Below are 21,371 nucleotides of genomic sequence, written 5' to 3' on the forward strand. Positions count from 1 at the left end.
AGAACCTAGTTCTGCAAGGGAGAAGTCTTTACATACGCTAGACGTATTAAGAGCAGTTAAGATCTATCTTAAGGCTACTGCTCAGGTCCGGAAAACTGATACATTGTTTATCCTGCCAGAAGGTCCCAGATGTGGGCAGGCAGCGTCGAAGTCCACTATCTCCAAATGGATTCGGCAGGTCATTACTCAAGCCTATGGCTTGAGGGGAAAGGTTCCCCCGTTTAAGGTTAAAGCACATTCCACTAGAGCGGTGGGTACTTCCTGGGCAGTGCATCATCAAGCCTCCATGGCTCAAGTCTGCAAGGCCGCGACATGGTCGTCTGTCCATACTTTCACTAAGTTTTATCAATTGGACATAAGAAAGAATGAGGAGAGCGCCTTTGGGCGCAGTGTGCTGCAGGCTGCAGTTTGATTCCTCATGTCTGATGGCGCCCGGCTTATTTCTTGGGGTCTCCCTCCCCTCATAGCATTGCTTTAGGACGTCCCACATAGTAATTACTATGCTTCTCTGTGTCCCGTGATGTACGATAAAGAAAATAGGATTTTTATAACAGCTTACCTGTAAAATCCTTTTCTTTTGAAGTACATCACGGGACACAGAGCACCCGCCCCTTTTTTGGGGTATTTGGGACACTTATTGCTTGCTACAAAACTGAGGCACTCCCGGTATGGGAGGGGTTATATAGGGGAGGGAACTTCTTGCCTTAAGGGCGTGCCAGTGTCCACACCTGAAGGTACTCTCTATAACCCACATAGTAATTACTATGCTTCTCTGTGTCCCGTGATGTACTTCAAAAGAAAAGGATTTTACAGGTAAGCTGTTATAAAAATCCTATTTTTTTTTAATCGGCCTCCTTACCTTGAAACAAGGCCCTTTTGTGAGCTGTCACTCAATATTCCCCGCGGGAGTGGGCGTGATTTTCGAATATCCCCCATCAGCGATTTGTCTCCTGGGAGCGTCTCCTGAGAATCCCAGGAGACGCGCTGTGTCGAAATCCGCGATATCTCGCGGGTCACGTGACGTCAGGCGGGTCATGTGACTTCGCCAGCGTGTCAGGATTCGCCGCATCCCAGAAGAACGAGCTGGGCTTCACAGTGCCCACAGTAAAGATGGTAACGTCCATCTTAGGATTTTATAAAATATTGTTTTCTCGCGATTACCACTGCAGCGGGCTGAAAGACTGGGACAGATGAGCGATTACCTACACAAGGTAAGAGCGCCAGAAAACTTAAAAAACAAATAAAAATTAAACCCGCAGAACCCCCACTTTAAGAGTAATACATAATAAAAACAAATTAAAATGGAGCATCACATGGCAAAATAACACAATCAAAGCACCAGTACAGTATAGGAAGTTTAGAGGGCAAGTGAAATAGATAAAAAAAACAGAACCCTCAAAAGAAATACATGAATAAATTTTATACATTTAGCGAGATGATTCCTCACTATTGCTGATCTTGGGATGTTCTGCAGAGAACAGTTTGAAAATGTAAGAACGGGGAGATTGTCTGAATTATAAAAAAATGCTTGTAAGAAATTTCTGCGAAAAAAAAAAAGTTTCAGATTGTTAAAAAAAATTCGTACATATACCAATGGTAGAACCATGTCAAGGATAATGTATTTTCACTATGAAAGCAACATTATAATTTGAAAAAGAATGCACAAACTTTGCCGCACAACTGCATATAGCTGGGAAAAATCTATTCAATTACTCATGCCAAAATATTGTTTGTCTAGTTCTTTTCATTTCAAAGACTAGCCAGTTACACAGGTTAAAACGTTTGTCAGAAGGGCAAAAAATAACCTGTACACCTTGTGAGCACTTGTAATTTGCAGTGATAATTACTACAATTACAACGTTCATTTGATACTGATGGCCTTGCATGAAGGACACAACTGTTCAATAACAATAGGAGGCTTTGGTTATTTTTGCTAAAGTTAAAATCCCCACAGGAAGACTTTCCAGAATCACTGTCTCTTCTGTAAAAGTCAGCAGATATTCACAAACTGTATTCCTTTTAATGGTGCCATCTACAAAAATAACAGCAGGATCGGAAAGCTGCTATTCCTTGAAGTGACACTAAACAATAGCCTTATTCTTCAGAAATCTATACACACCAACTTTTAATAGCCATGTAATTTTTTTTCATAGAATCATTTCTTGCTGTGTTTCTCTGCCTTCTTGTAATGTGCTCTGAGCTCTCAAACCTTTTTCTTTACACATTTCAGTTTGTTTATAACAGGCGATCCACATGGGGGGTGCTCATGTGCACTGCTCTATGCAACACCTCAATAGTTGTTGTTTTTTTTTTTGCGTCAATCCAATACCAAAATGTCATAACCCAATATCGGACATTTCTGATCAGGCAACGTTTCACCACTTCCTGATGGTGATGTAATTGCCTGACCCCTTTCATGCATTCTTATTGGCCAGTGGGAAGCTCATTATAGTGAGTTATAGCAAAGCGGGCAAGTTTCAAAACTATCTGGAAGTATTATGCTGCGTACACAAGATAGGTTAGTCTGATGAAAACGGTCTGATGGACCGTTTTCATCAGACCAAAACGATCGTGTGTGGGCCCCATCGGTTATTTATCCATAGGTTAAACAAATAGGAACTTGTTTTAAAATTATCTGATGGATAAAAAAACCTATAGAAAAAAAACTATTGTCTGTGGGTACATCCATCGGTTAAAAATCCACGCATGCTCAGAATCAAGTCGACGTATGCTTGGAAGCATTGAACATTTTTTTCAGAACATCGTTGTGTTTTACATCACCGCGTTCTGACACGATCAGTTTTTTAACTGATGGTGTGTAGGCACGACTGATCATCAGTCAGCTTCATCGGATAACTGATGGAAAAATCCATCAGACCTGTTTTTTTGTGAAATAGCGGAGTTACACTATGATTCATAATCTAAATCACTTTGTTCTGGTGATAAGTACAGCTTCACCATTTAAAAAAAAAAAGTTATGGAATGATGTGTATGTACATAAATTGTATGTATGTAAATACAGTACCTGGAATAAAAAATATGAAATACATTCTCAGCCAGCATACCAGTCGGTATTTCAGTTGTCTAGTAATGGTTTGTTAACTCCCATTGTAAGTAGTCAAATTGGTTTTACCATATTTGTAAATGCACAACAGATTAACGCTGTAATCATTGCAGATTAATGCTGAAGTTGGAAGACCATTGGAAAAGTGTATTACAGTTTTCTAGAAATGTAACAGTAGTAGTTCAATTATAATGATTAAATGAATATTCACTCCCATTTTCAGTTTTTGCAGTTTAAGGTTAAATGTTTATCTAGATTCATATTTTTGACTGTAACATACAAACATACACACATTGATGTCTGTGGTGAATGCAGGTTTTTATGGTCACATGAGAGAACTGCCCTGGCATGTATGCTGATGTCTGATGAAGTTCGGACTCGCAGAGAGGAATTGGGTTTATAGAGATCAGACTGTGTCAGCCATGTCCATGAGTTCATAGTATGTATTGATGGACATGAACTTGTACCTCTAAACTTTGGGACATGGGAACGAGGGACACCTATTACCAAAAGTATGTAGAAATAGGACAACATCCCCTGCCATGCCCATTTAAAGGATAATTACACACACAAACTTAATAGTTAAACCCACAAGTGTGTGTGTGTGTGTGTGTGTGTTTTGTTTTTTGTTTTACCACTACTATTCCTTTTGTACTGGCTTTTGAAATTTACAGCGATTTAGAAATTGGAAGTGTGTTTTAACACTGGGAAACACTTTTTTTGAAAGATAAAAAGTGCATTTTCTATACAACTATGTAGATCAGACCACAATGAGGGACAAATGAGGAGAAAATAGGGACAGGGGAGCTTTCTTCCAAATCAGGGACAGGGCCTCGAAATCAAATCAAGGACAACATTAATGTATAATATACCGCTGTATGTTTCAGTCATATAAATCCAAGTTTATAAATCTGCCAATTCCCCCCCCCCCCCCCATTGGCTGCCACTCACCCAACTAATTAAATTAAAAATACTAACAATAACTTACAAAACCATCTACAACTTGACCTCCAGCTACATCACTAACCTAGCCTCAAAATACCGAAATCGTTCACTTTGTTACTCCCAAGACCTCCCGCTCTCTACATCCCGTGTCACCTTTTCCTATGCTCGCCTCCAAGACTTCTCCCATCCTTTGGAATTCCCTTACCCAATCTGTCCCACTATCTCCAACACTAGATCCACTTTTAGGAGATCCCTAAACCCTTTCTCTTCAGAGAAGCCTATCCTGCTTCCACTTAACAACTATACTTTACCTTAATTTCCTTCATCAGCTTATCCCCCCCCCCCCAGTTATTACCTTTTGTATCTCTTGACCCTCCCTTTTTAGAGTGTAAGCTCTAACCCTCATGCTGAAAAAGATGTTGGTGCTATATAAATCCTGTATAGTAATAAAAATGTAATCCTCTGAGATAGTATGAGCAATAGGAGTTTCCTGGAAATAATCTCTATAGGCTGTTGTTACCTGATTCAGTAGACCTCCTAGTTTGTCCACCTTAAACTACTGGTTGTGAGGGTTAAATTGCATCAGAAACATCTCCTCCTTGATTGCCTTCAATTGCAGAATTGTGCTTTTGTTTGTTCAGTGCTGAGAGGTGTGTACAAAACACATAGCTCCCTTAAGTGACAGAAAATTGCCTACTTAAATTTTCCTCTCAGAAATAACAGGGCAAATTTTTAGCCTTCCATCAACCGCTATAGCGGTTTGCTTTTTATACTTGCTTTTAAGCACCATTCCTTCCTGCAATTTCAAATAAATGCTATGTGTTTTGAAGAGTTTTCTTACACATTTTTTTTCTAGTTATACGTATGATGTCTGAAGGCAAACCAAGTATAAGGATGTGTGTGCATTATTACGTATATATTGTACATGCATGTACATGCCTGTGGAATTCCAGCTGTACTCTCAAGAAGGCCAACTACGGTATATGTTCCTATGAATGTACTGTACAGTTTTCAGAGGATGGATAAAGATGAATTCATCATCCTTGAAGGCTTTTATTACGAGTTTACTTTAAGAAGGAACACAACTCTTTAAGCTGTGCTCAATAGAAAAAAAATGACAGGTAGATGGCAAAGAATATTCCCCATGTTCTCTCTGGAGCTGGTCTTTCTCTGTAACTGGCTTACCACTCCTTGTCTGTGTCTCACGATGGAAGTAGCCATTTTGGTGGTGGCAAGGCTTTGCTTTCTTATGTCAAAGCCACCTGCAAAGAGAACAATGAGCAGAACAGGAGTGACATCACCAAATGTACTCAAAATCTCCTGAGAATAGCAGTCTGTAGTGACTAGATCTCACACTGCAGATATACAGCTATGAGTCTGTAGTCGCCACAATACCTAGGCACCTCAACATACCATCAAGTGCACTGTTGTTTTTCAGTAGCAAATTAAGTCAAAATGTACATTTTTTCAAGGTACACCCTAGACACAATAACATTTCTAAATCTTTAATTTCAAGTTCAGTCTCCGTGTATACATCTGCTGTATAACAAAAAAAATTGAATGACCTTTTATTTTTTAAAAATTATACGAAATAACAAAGTAAACATTTACACCAAGGATATAGTGCCTTGAAAAAGTATTCATACCCCTTGAAGTTTTCCACATTTTGTCATGTTGCAAAAACGTAAATTTATTTTATTGGAATTTTTTGTGATAGACGAACACAAGTGGCACACCTTTGTGAAGTGGAAAGAAAATTATAAATGATAAGTGTGGCATGCATTTGTATTCGGCCCCCTTTATTCTGATAACTAAAATCTAGTGGTACCAATTGACTTCAGAAATCACCTAATTAGTAGAGTCCACATGTATGTTATTCAATCTAAGTATAAATACAGCTGTTCAGTGAAGCCCCCAGAGGTTTGCAAGAGAACATTGGTGGACAAACAGCATCACGAAGGTCAAGGAACACACCAGACGGGTCAGGAACACAGTTGTGGAGAAGTTTAAAGCAGGGTTAGGGTTATAAAAAAATATATCCCAAGCTTTGAACATCTCATGAAACATTGTTCAATCCATTATCTGCAAAGAGAGTATGATGCAACTGCAAACCTATCGAGCCATGGCCGTCCACCTAAACCAGGGATCTTCAAACTACGCCCTCCAGCTGTTGCGAAACTACACATCCCATGAGCCATTGTAAAACTCTGACATTCACTGACATGACTAGGCATGATGGAAATTGTAGTTCCTGAACAACTGGAGGGCCGTAGTTTGAAGACCCCTGACCTAAACTGACAGGCTGGGCAATGAGAGCATTATTTAGAGAAGCAGCCAAGAGGTCCATGAAAACTCTATTGAGCTTCAGAGATCCACGGATCAGGTACGAGAATCTGTCCACAGGACAACTATTAGTTGTGCACTCCACAAATCTGGCCTTCATTGAAGATTTGCAAGAAGAAAGCCATAAGAAGTCCTATTTGCAGTTTGCGAGAAGCCTTGTGGGGATCACGGCAAACATGTGGAAGGTGATGCTCTGGTCCAAAATTTTTACTTTTTGGCTTAAAGGCAAGGTGAAAAACTAACACTGCACACCACCCTGAACACACCATCCCCACCGTGAAACATGGTGGTGGCAGCATCATGTTGTGGGCATGCTATTCTTCAGCAGGGACAGGGAAGCTGGTCAGAGTTGATGGGAAGATGGATGGAGCCAAATACAGGGCAATCTTAGAAGAAAAATTGTTAGTCTGCAAAAGACTTCCAGCAGGACAAGGACCCTAAACCTACAACAGGAGCTACAATGGAATGGTTTTGATCAAAGCATATATATTTCTCTCTATTTCCATGCTGCTTCCCTCATCAGACTGGTTTCACAATAAAAGTTCTAACTTTGGGTCAAATTGGAGACTGATCTTATCAGTCCATCCTTAGTCTCTCTTGTGGGGGTACCTTTGACCTCCCACCCACATAAAAAAATCCTTACCACTCTTGGTACCTTCTATCTATAAATATACAGGATATGTGTGTTGTGTATTTTTTTTCAAATACAGCAATAGGTAATGTTTCAAATTCAATTTTTATTTACATTGTTAAAATGTTAATATATTACCTTTAAAAGTCCACTTTACTATTCTTATCTTTGGTAACCATGCATCCTGTCTGGAATATTCCCAGTTTTCCCACTATCTTAAGTCGCTAACTCTATTGGATTTGCTTAATAAACCTCTTAAATCTTTTGAATCTTTACTGACTCAAACAACCCTGACCACATAATCTATATAGTTTATACCCCCGATTTTCTGAAATTCACCCCACCCTGTGTTTTGTAACTAAGTTGCTGGCCACAACAGAAGACCTTGACTGGGAGAAAAGTATTCATTTCTGAAAAAAAAGTTGTTGATCTGCTCAAAGCCTCAGGAGCAAAATTGCAAGATCTCATCCACATGGTATCATGATCATTAAACTCCTCTTTCCCTGATCTCAAGATTTAAGATTTTGAATTTTCCCAGGGTCTTGTGGTGGGGCGTAGTAAGGTCACCAATGCCGATACATGAAGTTATCCAAAGGTGTGGTGTAAGCTGTGTATTTTTTATTAAAAAAAAAAAATTGCGGAATTGCAGCACAAGCAGAAATATTGTAAATGTGTTTTTTTTCTTTACAGTACACAAACAAGCATTTTAATTAGAATCTTCTTTTTCTTTGCAGAAACGTTCGAAAGGTCAAGTCCTCTTTGATAAAGTGTGTGAACATTTAAACCTGCTGGAAAAAGATTACTTTGGTTTAGTGTATAGAGACTTGGAAAATCAAAAGGTAAGCTTTTTTTTTTTTTTTTTACAGATTCAGGCCTCTCATGCACACTGGATGTTTTGGACATCTTTCCTAGATGCCTTTCTTCTGGCAGTTGATGCTTCTTAACGCATGTAACGAATGTACTTCCATCAAGCACTTGGGCATCAGTTTATTTCATTGGCCAAAATAAGAATTCATTCTGGCCATTGAAATTAATTATCGCTCAAGATGGATGTGCACCCCAAAGCTCATATGCATGTTCATGTGTCTACATATGTATGGGCCCCGCACGTTGATCTCCCTGCCGACACAGTGAAAGAAGTGCGTAAGCACTTTTCTTATGGCAGAGCCGAAAAGAGGGAGTGTTTTTCCCATCTCCCCACCTGCATACAGAGTAAAAATAAGTGCCCAGGCACACCCTGTGTGTACTCCTATGCCTGCCTCTAAACTCCTATGTGTGTATGGAGACACAGGCTAACATAGATTTTTACAGCAGAAAAAAATGACGGACTCCGCTAAGAGCAGTGTTAAAAATGTCAAGTGTGCATGAGGGCTCAAGAGGTATATTCGTTACACAACATTATACTGTGTGTTCATGCTATTTTCTGGTATACTAAATACATTGGGCCAGATTCACAGAAGAGATACGACGGCGTATCTCTCAGAGTATCTATGCGACTGATTCATAGAATCAGTTCCGCATAGATAGCCCTAAGATCCGACAGGTGTAATTGACTTGCACCGTCAGATCTTAGGATGCAGTACCTCGGCCACCGCTGGGTGGAGTTTGCATCGTTTTCCTGCGTCGGGTATGCTAATGAGCATTTACAGCGATCCACGACGGTTTTCGTGTTCGTTACGTCGTCGCTAATAATTTTTTCCCGTCGCAAATTTACACCTGCTTTAACATGGCTTAACTTTAGTCGAGCCGTGTTAAAGTATGGCCGTCGTTCCCGGGTCAAATTTCTATTTTTTTTTTGTTTTGGCGTAAGACGTCCGGGAATACGAATGGACGCTACGTACGTCGCCGTTCTAAAAAATGACGTCACATCGCGCAAAGCACGGCGGGAATTTCTAAACTGAGCATGCGCAGTACGTCCGACGCGGGAGCGCGCCTAATTTAAATGGTACACGCCCATTTGAATTGGGCGGGCTTGCGCCGGACGTGTTTACGATACACCGCCGCAAGTTTACAGGTAAGTGCTTTGTGGATCAGGCACTTACACTGAAAACTTGCGGCGGTGTAACCTAAACGGGTTACGTTGTGCCACCGCAAATGTACGAGAATCTGGCCCATAATATTCAGTATAATTATTGTCTGCAATTACTCCCTCCTGCATATTGTTGGAGTAACTGACATCATTAGGGTTATTAGTCATTCCACCATTATAGTTGAAAGTTCACATATTGTCTAACATAAATATGCTAAATATAGTGGATCATATTGTGATTTCAGTAAGTAATAAATGGGGACTGTAGCTTATTTATAGTGAGTAGATATCTTAAGTTATTACTGTAATAGTAACCAGAAAGTGTGTTTTTTTTTTTTTTTACACGGTTTGATGATCCATATTTTGATCATTAAATTTCATACACATATTTGTAGTTTTTCTGTTTTTTAGGTAGTACTGTAGAGATGTATCATAACATTTTATTCCAAATACTGATGCCACCTTGGACAAAACGTTTAAATCTCAACTGTCAGACAAAAATAAAAACACAGAATTGTAAAAAAAAAAAAAAAAAAAAAAAGATTGATAGGATTGTACTTTTTGTTCTGTCACCACAAGTGAAATCTAAAGTTGGGCGTACTTGAGGGCACTTTATATTTACAAGCAACTAGACAGAAAATGCACAATCCTTGTGTGAATGACTCCGGACACCCTGTTGGGTATCTCCGCCAAGAAGCTGCTTGTCAAGTTCTGGAACACGAGACCCGCAAGTCTGACTATAGTTACCCCAATAACTAGGCAACGCCGGTTATGGAGTACACCAGAAAGAGAGCTGTTTGAATAAAGGACCACCGAGATATACACTCGGGACATTCCCCCTTCTTTGCATTATGACACAGGGCAGGGTAAACTACATTCAGTAACAAACACAGGTGTATTCAAACTTCTCATCAGTAGATTGTCCTATCAGCAGGAGAGCTGTTGGAAGAATTTCCCCCCCCCCCCCCCCATCTCACAGCTAATCCAAATACACATCCCGTAATACTTTTCTCCCAAGTCAGACAGACACAATAGAACAATGGGATACAGACACATTGCAACCCCCACCCCACCTCAAATCATCTAGCAATGGTCTCTGACAAAGGGTGGACTTTATCTTCATATATTCTTCAGGGATATTGTTAAGAAATGTCAATGTCCCAAGTGAAAGAGCCCCTTCATTCCTTCAACCCAAACCACACATATAAAACCCTGGATAACAGGGGTTAAAGGAAATGCTGAGTCCAGTGTGGTTGTACGAGGAGTCTGATTAGTGAAGATCAGACTGGAGTTCTCGGTCACCCTGTTTCCTAATAGACAGAGGGTAACTTACACATATGAGGGGGTGGTGGAGCTGGACAATGAGTTTTCAGAGTCTTCTAAGGTAAGCTAGGTTCCACAAGCCCCCCGCCCAAAGTGATCCTCGTCACACCTTGTACCATCAAATGAGGCGAGATTCTTTGGTCCTTCTCTACCACAGAACAGCACCCGCAGGGAAGACCTCTGCTTGAAAACCACCAACCTAGAAAACTTGGATTTATTCAACCAATGATTCCAGCTTTTATTTTTGACCTGCACTAGAAAAAAATGGGACATAAGCAGAAGTCCAGAAATGTGACCTTACAGATTTGCTGTGGGTCAGCCTAGTAAAAACGTATCCTACACATGCAATAACCGTAAGGCCCCTGGTAATGCCACAATCCCCTGTTGGTAGCATTTTCTATATACAGTAAGATGTGTCCTTTTCTGGAGAGGTAGAAGTGACTTCCTTCTGCTGCTCAGGAACCATCTTGTATTTTTGTCAGTGAGGGCTCGGTGGGCTCAAATTCACTGAGGTGTGGATTGTGATGTGATTTGTCCCTGTTCTCTACCTCTGCCAATCGGAGCCTGCTTAGTTTTCATTGGCAAAAATACAAGCAGTTCCTGAGTAGCAGGGGACAGAAGCGTCTGATTCTCTGTTTCCAGCAACATTGAGAAGTCACTCCTACCTCTACTTAAGAGGACACTGATTACTGAATGTAGTGAATTCTACTGCAGTGGATTGCAGCGTCCCCAGCAACCATACAGTTATTGATTGTGCAGGATCAGTTTTTACTAGGCTGGCACATCGTAAGTAATCTATTTTGCAGGTGAAAAAAATTGCAGGTAAAAATATATTTATATATATATATATATATATTAATGGAGCCCTGAGAGCATTATACCTGCGATCAGCAGATTGCGGCTGCAGGATCCTGCAGAATTTCAGTAAAGGGTTCTGCCCATAGCTCCTATACAGGCAGTTACTGGAAAGCAGGAAGATCAGTAAACCCACAAGAGTGCTCACCAGCACCCTTGCAGTTCATTGAGAATTTCAACCCATGTGCTGCGGTGAAAGACGGTAGTTGTAGTTCACTCGTTCACAGATCACTGTAAATGAATGCTGCGGCTGTGTGGACAGCCATGCTCTTTTTAAATTGTGACATCTTTCCATATTTCCTATACATTTTTCTAGATTTGCATTTTTACATGTAATTATATCTAGAGTTCTCCTGAAAATGCGGGCACCCATCTGATTACATTTGCAGCCAGTCAGCTATTTACATTGGGGAAAGCCTTAACCTGCTGGAAGTTTGATATGAACTTTTCTCTTGTTTGCTGGACTTCATTACCCAGCCGAGAGACACACCTGCAAGATTTGGTGAAAATGTAAACTGTCAACCCACCTGTTCATTTTATACTGTGCTTGCAGTCTCAGCAGTATTATGGAGTTTGACAGTTTATCAGTAATGCCCATCTACTGTGCAAGGAGTGAGGACAATTTCTGCTGTAGTGAGGGACAAGAGTAAGGTAATTTTCATGATGGCTAGAAAAGACCACCTGAGGAGCTCCATAATGGAGCCGACACACATATCAGAGATTCGTTCAGCAATATCTGCCTATGTGAAGGATGAAATGTCTGCCAACATGCTGTGCAATGCTAGTTTCTAATTCTAAAACCTTGTGACACACATGGGTCTTTTGGTAGCAAATAAATCAAACACATAGATGTGAAAAGTTGATATTATATCTGTGTATGATGGGTTATATTACTCCTTAGTTCCTAATAACTATGGATAACTGTACAAGTAAAATGTAGTCTCTGTCCCCTTTCACAATTCATGACGATGATACTACTGGCAGCTGGAGTCTTCCATTATAGGTTTATTTTCCAGTATGGAAAATTCATAGGTGGAGAAAAAAAGCATAATTTAACAACTGTAACATTTGATGGGAATTAAGAAACCCTAGTGCACATATCTCATCACTTGAGCCCACTTCAGAATTAGGAATCCAGGATATGATTTAGATGGCAAGCAAGCTTAACGGAAATATTAATTTTAGGTTGACTTGGCTTATGCATACGCCTATTATTGGTTTAGCAAATTGGCATGCGAACAGGCAGTACATGACCCTTTTACTGCGATTTGTATCCAATCAAATGCCAAAATGGATTTATTCAGTAGCGTTATTATTCGTCATATTGCTTCTGCTGCAAATGTAGTCATTGCGCTAACTATTTGCCCATCTCTATTCCAGACACAGGAGTGCCAAATATCAGTCATACTTTCAGACCTTAAAAGTATTGTATTATCAGATAAAGATGGGATAACTTAATGTTTGAGGCTAAGATTGGCTGGGGCAGTCTGGCTTTACATGTCACCGTCTCCATTAAATGCTGATGTAATTTCAGAGTTCTGAGATTGAAATATCCAGTTAAATTGGTTTTGAATTGTTGGCTTCTGCCCATTTGAGGAAGTGCCCTCAATCTGTACTCTGGACATGTACCTTTCATATTCCATAAGCCATGAGAAAAGAGCAGTGCCTAAGGCGAGCTGTAACAGCTAGCAGGTGCATACATAATTGTGAAATAATTATAAACTAGCCTTTGTTGCTCTGTCTCTGCAAGGTACTCAAACGTTCAAGCTGATATTCAGTATTCATTCGCATAGCAAGAACACCTTGTTACTAATTGCATTTACATATGTATGAACCAATAAATTGGAATTTTCTTTTGACAAACTCATTCTAGAAGGACAAAACATAGAGGTTTTCACTTTCGGTGTGGTTATCCTGTTACCTAGACATTTACTGCTTTCTGCTACAATGATTCTGTGGAAAACGAGCAAAATGAATTTAGATGGCATCCTGTTGAGCTAAATCTTTTGTTATGCAAATATATATATTTAAAGGGCATCTCATCATGGAGAATTACTATATTTTGCTGGAAGATCTTTTCCTAGAATTCAGTTATATCCTTTCTGTTCAAAGATTCTTCTTGAACTAATTCTGTATATCAACAATGTAAAAACTAAGGCCCAGATTCTCGTATATGGGCGTAAAACTGTGCGGACGTAACGTATCTGATTTACGTTACGCCGCCGCAAGTTTTACAGGCAAGTGCTTTATTCACAAAGAACTTGCCTGTAAAGTTGCGGCGGCGTAGCGTAAATCACCCGCCGCAAGCCCGCCTAATTCAAATTAGCCGGGTAGGGGGCATGGAGCATTTAAATTAAGCGCGTTCCCGCGCCGAACGTACTGCACATGCGACGTCCAGAAAATATCCCAGGGTGCATTGCTCCAAATGACAAATGACGTCGCAAGGACGTCATTGGTTTCGACGTGAACGTAAATGGCGTCCAGCCCCATTCACGGATGACTTACGCAAACGACGTAAATTTTTAAATTTTGACGCGGGAACGACGGCCATACTTAACATTGGTTGCCCCTCATATAGCAGGGGCAACTTTACGCCGCGCAAAACTTACGTAAACATCGTAACTTCACTGCGTCGACCGCGCGTACGTTTGGGAATTTGCGTATTTAGCTAATTTGCATACTCGACGGGGAAAACGACGGAGGCGACACCTAGTGGCAAAAAAAAAAAAATTGCATTAAAGATCCGACAGCGTAAGAGCCTTACGCCTGTCGGATCTAATGGATATCTATGCATAACTGATTCTAAGAATCAGTCACATAGATACGACGGCCCAGATTAGGACTTACGACTGCATACATTGCATTGCGCCGTCGTAAGCCCTTTGAGAATCTGGGCCATAGCGCTCATTTATACCAAATGTAGTTCCCATCAGTTTGCTATATAAAAATGGCAGGCTAACTTCTTAGTACTATAAAAATCCATGAAGGTCAGTTGGACCTGTTGTCACCACTTTGTATTAAAGCAAAAAAAAACAACAAATAGGGACCTGGATATTCTATATCTGATTCAGGCACACTTACTCCTGTTTGGTAGCACTCCACAAAACAGGGGCCATCCTCAGGAAAGAGGGAGAGGGTCCCAGAGTTCAGGATCCAATCCCATACAATCCAATGAGAGTCCAAGGTAATTTAATGAACAGAGTGATTTAATAGCAGAATTGAGCTAGCACATTTTGGGGGTCAAACACTCTCCCCCTTCATCGGGTCTTAAGAATTCCAACTGTATTAAAACTGTGAGCATATACCAAATAAAACTGCAGAGTGATATACTGCTTGAAAGTTCAAGAGGGCAGGTTAATCCAGTGTTTATAGCAAAGGAGATCAATGTTACCTCATGGGGATTTCAATAGCAGAAATGGCACAGAAGTTTGGATGGAGAAGAAACAGACCATCTGACCTGTTATCACTTTGTTTTAAACTGCTAAGAAATGTTGTCATAGTTAATAACTAATTTTAAAGGTAGATTCACACCAGGTCTGGTGGGACTGTGTGGGGCAGCCAGAACAGCGCAGTGCCACTGCACCCCCACCGCAAGACAAGGCAAACTGCCTTGTCGGTGGTGTGCACTCAAAAAAAAAATACTGCATCCAGTACTCTCTTCCAGCTCTGTGCAGTCAACTCAAGCCAGCCGGTAGAACTTTGACATGTACCTGTGTGATATTTCAAAGAAGTTAATTAAAAAAAGTGAACAGCTTGATGCACTGGGATTGACACAACAACACTGCTGGCACCATAACACACACCAACCATTGTGTTGTAATGTAACGACTGGTGTGAATGGATCCTAATGGCGCTGTTTGGCTGATCCTCCTTCCTCCTCCTCCTCCCTTTTTTTTTTTTTTTTAATATATGATCATTCCTAAAATCATTCCAGACTGCCACATATATACTTTAGTATCACAGCACATCTTGTATTGATTTGATTCTGAGGATATCGGAGGTCACCTTAGTGTTAAATGATCAGAATATAAGAGCGTGGTGTTTGTTCTTTAATGTTTATGCGGTATCTGTTTTGTGAAATCTTATCTCCTTAACATTTGCAGTTACAATATTTTTGACAAATTATTTTTTTTTGTCCTGTTTTCTAGAACTGGATTGACCCTGCTAAAGAAGTCAAGAAACAAACACGAAGTAAGCAGCTTTTTCTTAATAAATAAATAAATAAATAAATAAAATATATTGAGTGTATATATATTTTTCGTTTTTTTTAAAAGACTCAATATGACATTTGTTCAGTTTTAGTTCTTGATTACTTTGTGATTGAGAGTATTACCCAATGCATGTAACATGGCTTGCCCTTAGATAACACTGACTGAAATAGTGTTGAGTAGCTTGTTAAGCAAGGCAGAAATTGGGTTTGTTTTAAGGGTGACTGCACACATGACAATCTGCAGTGCACCAAACACTGCAGTACAGCAATAATAGAGTTTTCTTGACCAGAAGTGATCAGCCTTGTCCAAGGATGGATTTATAGCTCAGGATGTTATACCTTCTGACACCTTGGTTCCCTCCCGCTAACAAAGTCTCTTGCTAATCCAACTCTTTTGTACTGAAATGGGCAAAGAGTGAGAAGATAAAAGAAGTCAACTTTTATATGCAGAATTGGCTACAAGAAGCAACATTTGCCATGTTGCAACACGACTCTTGTTAGCCGAGGAGCCACATTTTCAGGGTTGTGATGGTACCGGAAACGCCACTCCACAAAAGGGATCTGGTTACTTGGCTTACCTCAATGCAAGAGATCTTGTTGCAAAATGTGCCACAGTATGAGAGTGGTGTTACCACATGTGTGTTGCTACTGCAAGAGGGTCTGGTATATGTGTGTGCCACGTTAAAAGGACTTGATCCAGATGTGCCATGAGTTAATGTCACATAGTATGTTGCCACACTACAAGAATGATGGCAGATATGCAAAAGAGATGTTACCTGAATGCTTCAGGCTAAATGAGTGTTATAACCAGGTGCCACACTACAGGAGAGTTTTAGGTGTGCTATGTGAGAAGATATTACCAGTAGTGTCATACCACAACATGATACCTTACTGGACGCAGTTTACACGTAAAGAGAGACCTTAAAGCCGCGTACACACGATCGGACATTCGGACAACAAAACCATGGATATTTTTCTGACGGATATTTTGCTCAAACTTGTCTTGCATACACACGGTCACACAAATGTTGTCGGAAATTCCAAACGTCAAGAACGCGGTTACTTACAACACTACGACGAGCCGAGAAAAATGAAGTTCAATGATTCCGAACATGCGTAGGATTTTTGTGCATCGGTATTGAATACAGACGATCGGAATTTTTGGCAGAAAAATTTAGAACCAGCTCTCAAACATTTGTTGTCGGAAATTCCGACAGCAGATGTCCGATGGAGCGTACACATGATCGGAATATCCGAGCAAAAGCTCACATCGAACATTTGTTGTTGGAAATTCTGACCGTGTGTAAGCCACATTAGTGTGTTATGATGTAATCTGATATGCCATATTACAAAAGGGGAATTTACCAAATGTGCATGCTGTGAGGGGCAGCCATGGTGTTCGGCACCTGTATAGCATATTTGGAAACTATACAGCAATAAAATCCTCTTTGCCAGAATATGAACCTCAAGCTGTACAGAGTGTATAATTTGCTTTTTCTAATTGTCACGTCCGTAACCACGCAGTCATCGTCTCATTCGTCAGACTGATTGTATTTGGTTTACAATTGCAGTGGCCAGTGAGGTGTCATGGGCAGAAGATAACGCATGTTCAGCTTGTCAAATCAAATGAAAAGTTGACTATATAGCCCTACTGTGGAAGAGAGCATTAGTAGGAGGGGAGGCCGTTTACCCCTGTGGTGGGTATGGTGAAAGATTGTCTTCAAAAGCCGGGGTAGACGGGAATCAATGTTGTCCCCAAGAGATGATATCTCTTAAGCAATGCTATCTATTGTTCAAGGACTTAAATATATAAAGCCAAAACTATTTTTTTTTTTTTTTTTTGATAGAGTAAGGAAGAATTTAAACGGATATTTTATTCCATTTTGTTTTTCATTTATGGAAATTTCTCTTCACTTTCTGTTCAGTAGACTCAACCGGAAGTGAGAGGATATCTTTCTAATGCTATGGAAATCCCCCTTTGACAGTTGACAGTTGTCAGTGTCCCCGTTTGGCAGATTTTCTCTCTATACTTGTTCTAGTGGCAACGCAATCTCTTTAAAGGGGACATAGACAGCAACCTAACAAGGCTTCTAAGCCACCACCAGCATATCCAAATAATTTTTTTTTTAAAGTTTTGCCGTAAAATGATACTAAACAAACACTGTTTAATTTATAATTGTCCCTTTTATTTCTGTATATGGATGATAGCACTGTAATTATTTTAATAAAAAATAAAAATAAATCAAAGTACCCTTTTCCTAATGGACATACAACTGTCACATGAACCAGCTCTTTCCCAGCCTGTCTGCAGAGAAACATAAGCAGGAGGAGCTTCTAATCCTTTGCTGCTGGTCACATGTTAAAAAAAAAAAAGCCTTTGGAATACAGAGTAAAAATAAATATCAATCAACTGTTTTAAATTCTAATATAAATATATATTTGAAATCAAATCTTTATTAACATGGTGTAGGCGGATTTCTGCCAATCACAGGCTGTGCCACGCCCCTCCAGCCTGTGTCTTAGAATAAGAGGGAAGTGAAGCCTCATTCAGTCTACATGTAATATCCCACCCCCATTGTGTTTAGCTGGTTAGTGGGCCTGGAGGAGAAAGGAGGGAGTGGGCTGTCATTTACCACTGTGTATTAGCCCACATGTGTGACTCTTTAGTCACATGGGTCGCTCAGATGTGATGGGGAGGAAATGCTCAGCATAGAAACTCGGAGAACTAATCATATGCAGAGCTCCCAATGCTGCTCTGCAAAATACCCAGTTGAATTGGGGACTTGGACAGAAAGGGGAGATGGGGAACAGCAGAATTGACCAGGGTTTTTTGCAGAATACAGAAAACAAATCTCTCATAGTGAGTATGAACAGCATGTAATACAGCATTTATTGATCATTTTTTATTATGTGGGTTTAGTGACACTTTAAGTTATACTTCTTCCATGCCTAACTGGAGGATCAGTGGTGTTCCTATGATTAAGTACCCTTTTACATTCTGCATCTCAACTTAAAAATGGGTAATTTTAAATGTTATTTGTACTTCACAGGTTTTATACATTGGAGTGTTATGTGAGACTATTATTCAGAACAAGTGCATTGTAACACTGGATACATTTTGAATCATAAGGCGATAGATGCCCGGCTGTGCTTGTCAGTAGTTACTGTGCAATTATCATTTCTGAACTCTACAGTGCCATTGCTCTTTTATTATACTACTAATTATCTTCAGCTTCTGCTATTACTGTGTATCAGGCATGTCAAACCCAAATGACACAGCAACACAAATTAAGTGAAATATTTGCTGAGGGCCACATTTTTTTTAATTCCAAAGATTATAGAACTAGTTATAGATCCTAGATTTTGTAAATGTCAGCCAGGGAGAGAGCGTAGTAATTCAAAGTGATGTTACCTGTAAGTCTGTTGAATTCAGATTACCTATATACAATGCAACTGTTGCACAATCCCACCTATCTGCAGTAGCCAACTAAGCTACTGCAACCGCTAGATGTGTTCCCACATAAAAGTGCAAAATTCAAAATCTGTGACTGCACTGCCTAAAAATATCTGGAAGCTTAGATGGTAAATAGACTAACCTCATTCTTAATTTCATGATAATAACTACCATGTCATAACAATTACACAGTGCCATAAAATAGTTAACCTGTGTAAAAAATTACATCAATAATAATATCCCAAAAAGAAAGAAAAAAAGTCCCAATAGGCCAGCACAGCTGTGTTCCAGTAGTGCTTCTTCAAGAAATGAACTTTAAAATCGTACAATCCACTCGGATCACCACCAGATATTTTATACAATGCTCTGCCATATAGTGAAGTACACGCTCACCTTATGAATAGACCAATATTTCATACAGGGTTCCAATCAAAACACTCACGCCGTCTGGCTCTGCCTGCACACGTTGCACCACTCTCTCCAGATGGCTTTGTCAGGAACTTCCTGACAAAGCCACATGGTAGGGTGGTGGAATTCATGGTGGCGGAACGAGACTGCACAAGAGTTTGGATTGGCACCCTGTATGAGATATCGCTTGTTATTACTTCTTTGCCCCTCAGCTGTTTTATGCTCGTTTATATTGAATAAATGTGAGTACATTTCTGGAAGCTGGGTTGGTGTTGCTTGTTTATAATGTGTGTAAACATACTACACTATTGGTGGCTATTTCCTCTTTCTTGAGAGCTCTATGCAGCCACTTCCTCTAAAGAAACCACAACATTTAGGAGGATCATCATCTGGTGTGCGAGATTCTATTGAGAATAGTCCTGTATATGTGAGATTGGTTATTTGTTGGTCTATTCATAAGGTGAGCGCACACTTTACTAGGTGGTGGAGCACTGTGTAATATTTGGTGGTGCACCGAGTGGATTCTATGATTTCAAAGTTCATTGAAGCACTATTCAAACACCGTTGAGCTGGACTATTGAGACTTTATTTTCTTCTTCTTTTTTATTTTGGGGTAGCCTTTTACCAATACAATTTAAAAAACATTTTTTCACAGGTTGACCTTATTTTATGGCACTGTGTAATTGTTATGACATGGTAGCTCTTATTATGAAATTAAGATTGATGTTGTCTTAATTACTAATTTTAAGCTTTACAATTATTTTAGGCAGCGCAATCACATATTTCAAATTACCTATAGTAGACAGATCAGTTTAAGAAATCTTTTTTCACAGGTTGCTGTAGGTGCCTGTGTTTTATGCATTATTTTGTTTTTAGCACTACCATTTTAATTGAAGCCATATACTTGTATGCCGGCAAAAAAAATTGGTAGGATGAATATAAAAGTAATTTTGGACAGAGTGCGGAAGGGTTAATGTAGTACATATGTGCAAGTGTGTTACTAGAAAATACGAAGTCACTCTTCACTTCTATCCTCAAGTCTAGACCACTAATGTGCACTCTCTCAGCAATCAGTTGGAGTATAGTCCACTAATATGAATGCTCTCAGTAATGAGATGCATTAGGGTTTATTTATTGTGTGTATTCAACATGGGGTTGTTTTTAATATAGGAGTAGGACATAATCACTTTCAGAGTGAATTTTCACTTATTTCAGTTACTTAGGAGAAAAAAGAAGTGAAGGTTTATTTTGCAAAGATTACCCATCGATGTGCAAATAAAGTAGAGATGAATAAAATCAAGCACAGCTTCACCTAATTAAAATATTTTTTTTTTGTTTAAATTGTGAATTTTCTCTTACTGCTCTTTCACACAGGCAGACAGGAGGTGGTAAAAACAGATGGTTGACCTACGATTTTAGGACCCCCAAATATTAAGATTACAGTATGACAGGGCTGTAGACGTGCCGCAGCCGAGATGCTTTGCTTTTTGGCCACTGCACTATTTAACTTGGGATGCAGAGTTTAACAGCCTGTCAAATTCACCCACTGAGATCAATGAAGGTGCACTGCAACCACAAGCCACATGCTTGGCTTGAGGTTATGGTGTTTTTTTTTTTTTTTTTATCTACTGCAAAATCCCCTTTGGTATTGAAAAAAAAAGCAGATGTTTAGGAGGCAGCAGGATTGCCTCTTTAACGCCTGCCAACTGTTGCCATAACGCCAGATTGCCTTTCACGGGGTGGAAGTACTGCCGCCAGTGTGAAAAAGCCACCGTTTAGGCTACTTTCTCACTGAAAACACTCAGCGCTAGCGTAAAGCAACGCTACTTTTAGCGTCGCTTAACCGTTGTTTTAGCGCTGCTTTTTGTCTGCTAACGAGGAGCTTTTATTCACTAGCACTGAAGAAAGGGTTAAAAGCGCCGTGTTGCTTCAGCAGCGCTGCTCATTCATTTCAATGGGAAGGGGCAGTTTACGAGTGCCATGTACAGCGCTCCAAAACTGGCCCAAAGATGCTGCTTGCAGGACCTTTTCGAATGTCCTGCAAGCACACCGCCCGGGTGTAAAAAGCACTCAGGCTTTCACACTGAGGAGGCATGGGAGGTGTTTGTC

General features: G+C 40.0%; 1 protein-coding gene across 20 annotated transcripts in view; it reads left to right on the top strand.

Moving 5' to 3' along the window:
- The window catches only part of EPB41L3 (erythrocyte membrane protein band 4.1 like 3), a 323,029-nt gene that overhangs the window by 206,394 nt on the left and 95,264 nt on the right, over window positions 1–21,371 (top strand). For all 20 annotated transcript variants that reach the window (XM_040354005.1, XM_040354001.1, XM_040353998.1 and 17 more), the window contains exons 4-5: window positions 7,718–7,822; window positions 15,339–15,381. In XM_040354005.1, coding sequence (XP_040209939.1) covers window positions 7,718–7,822; window positions 15,339–15,381 — 148 coding nt within the window. The remainder of the gene's footprint in view (window positions 1–7,717; window positions 7,823–15,338; window positions 15,382–21,371) is intronic.

Source organism: Rana temporaria, chromosome 5 (assembly GCF_905171775.1).
Source record: "Rana temporaria chromosome 5, aRanTem1.1, whole genome shotgun sequence".
NCBI lineage: Eukaryota > Metazoa > Chordata > Amphibia > Anura > Ranidae > Rana > Rana temporaria.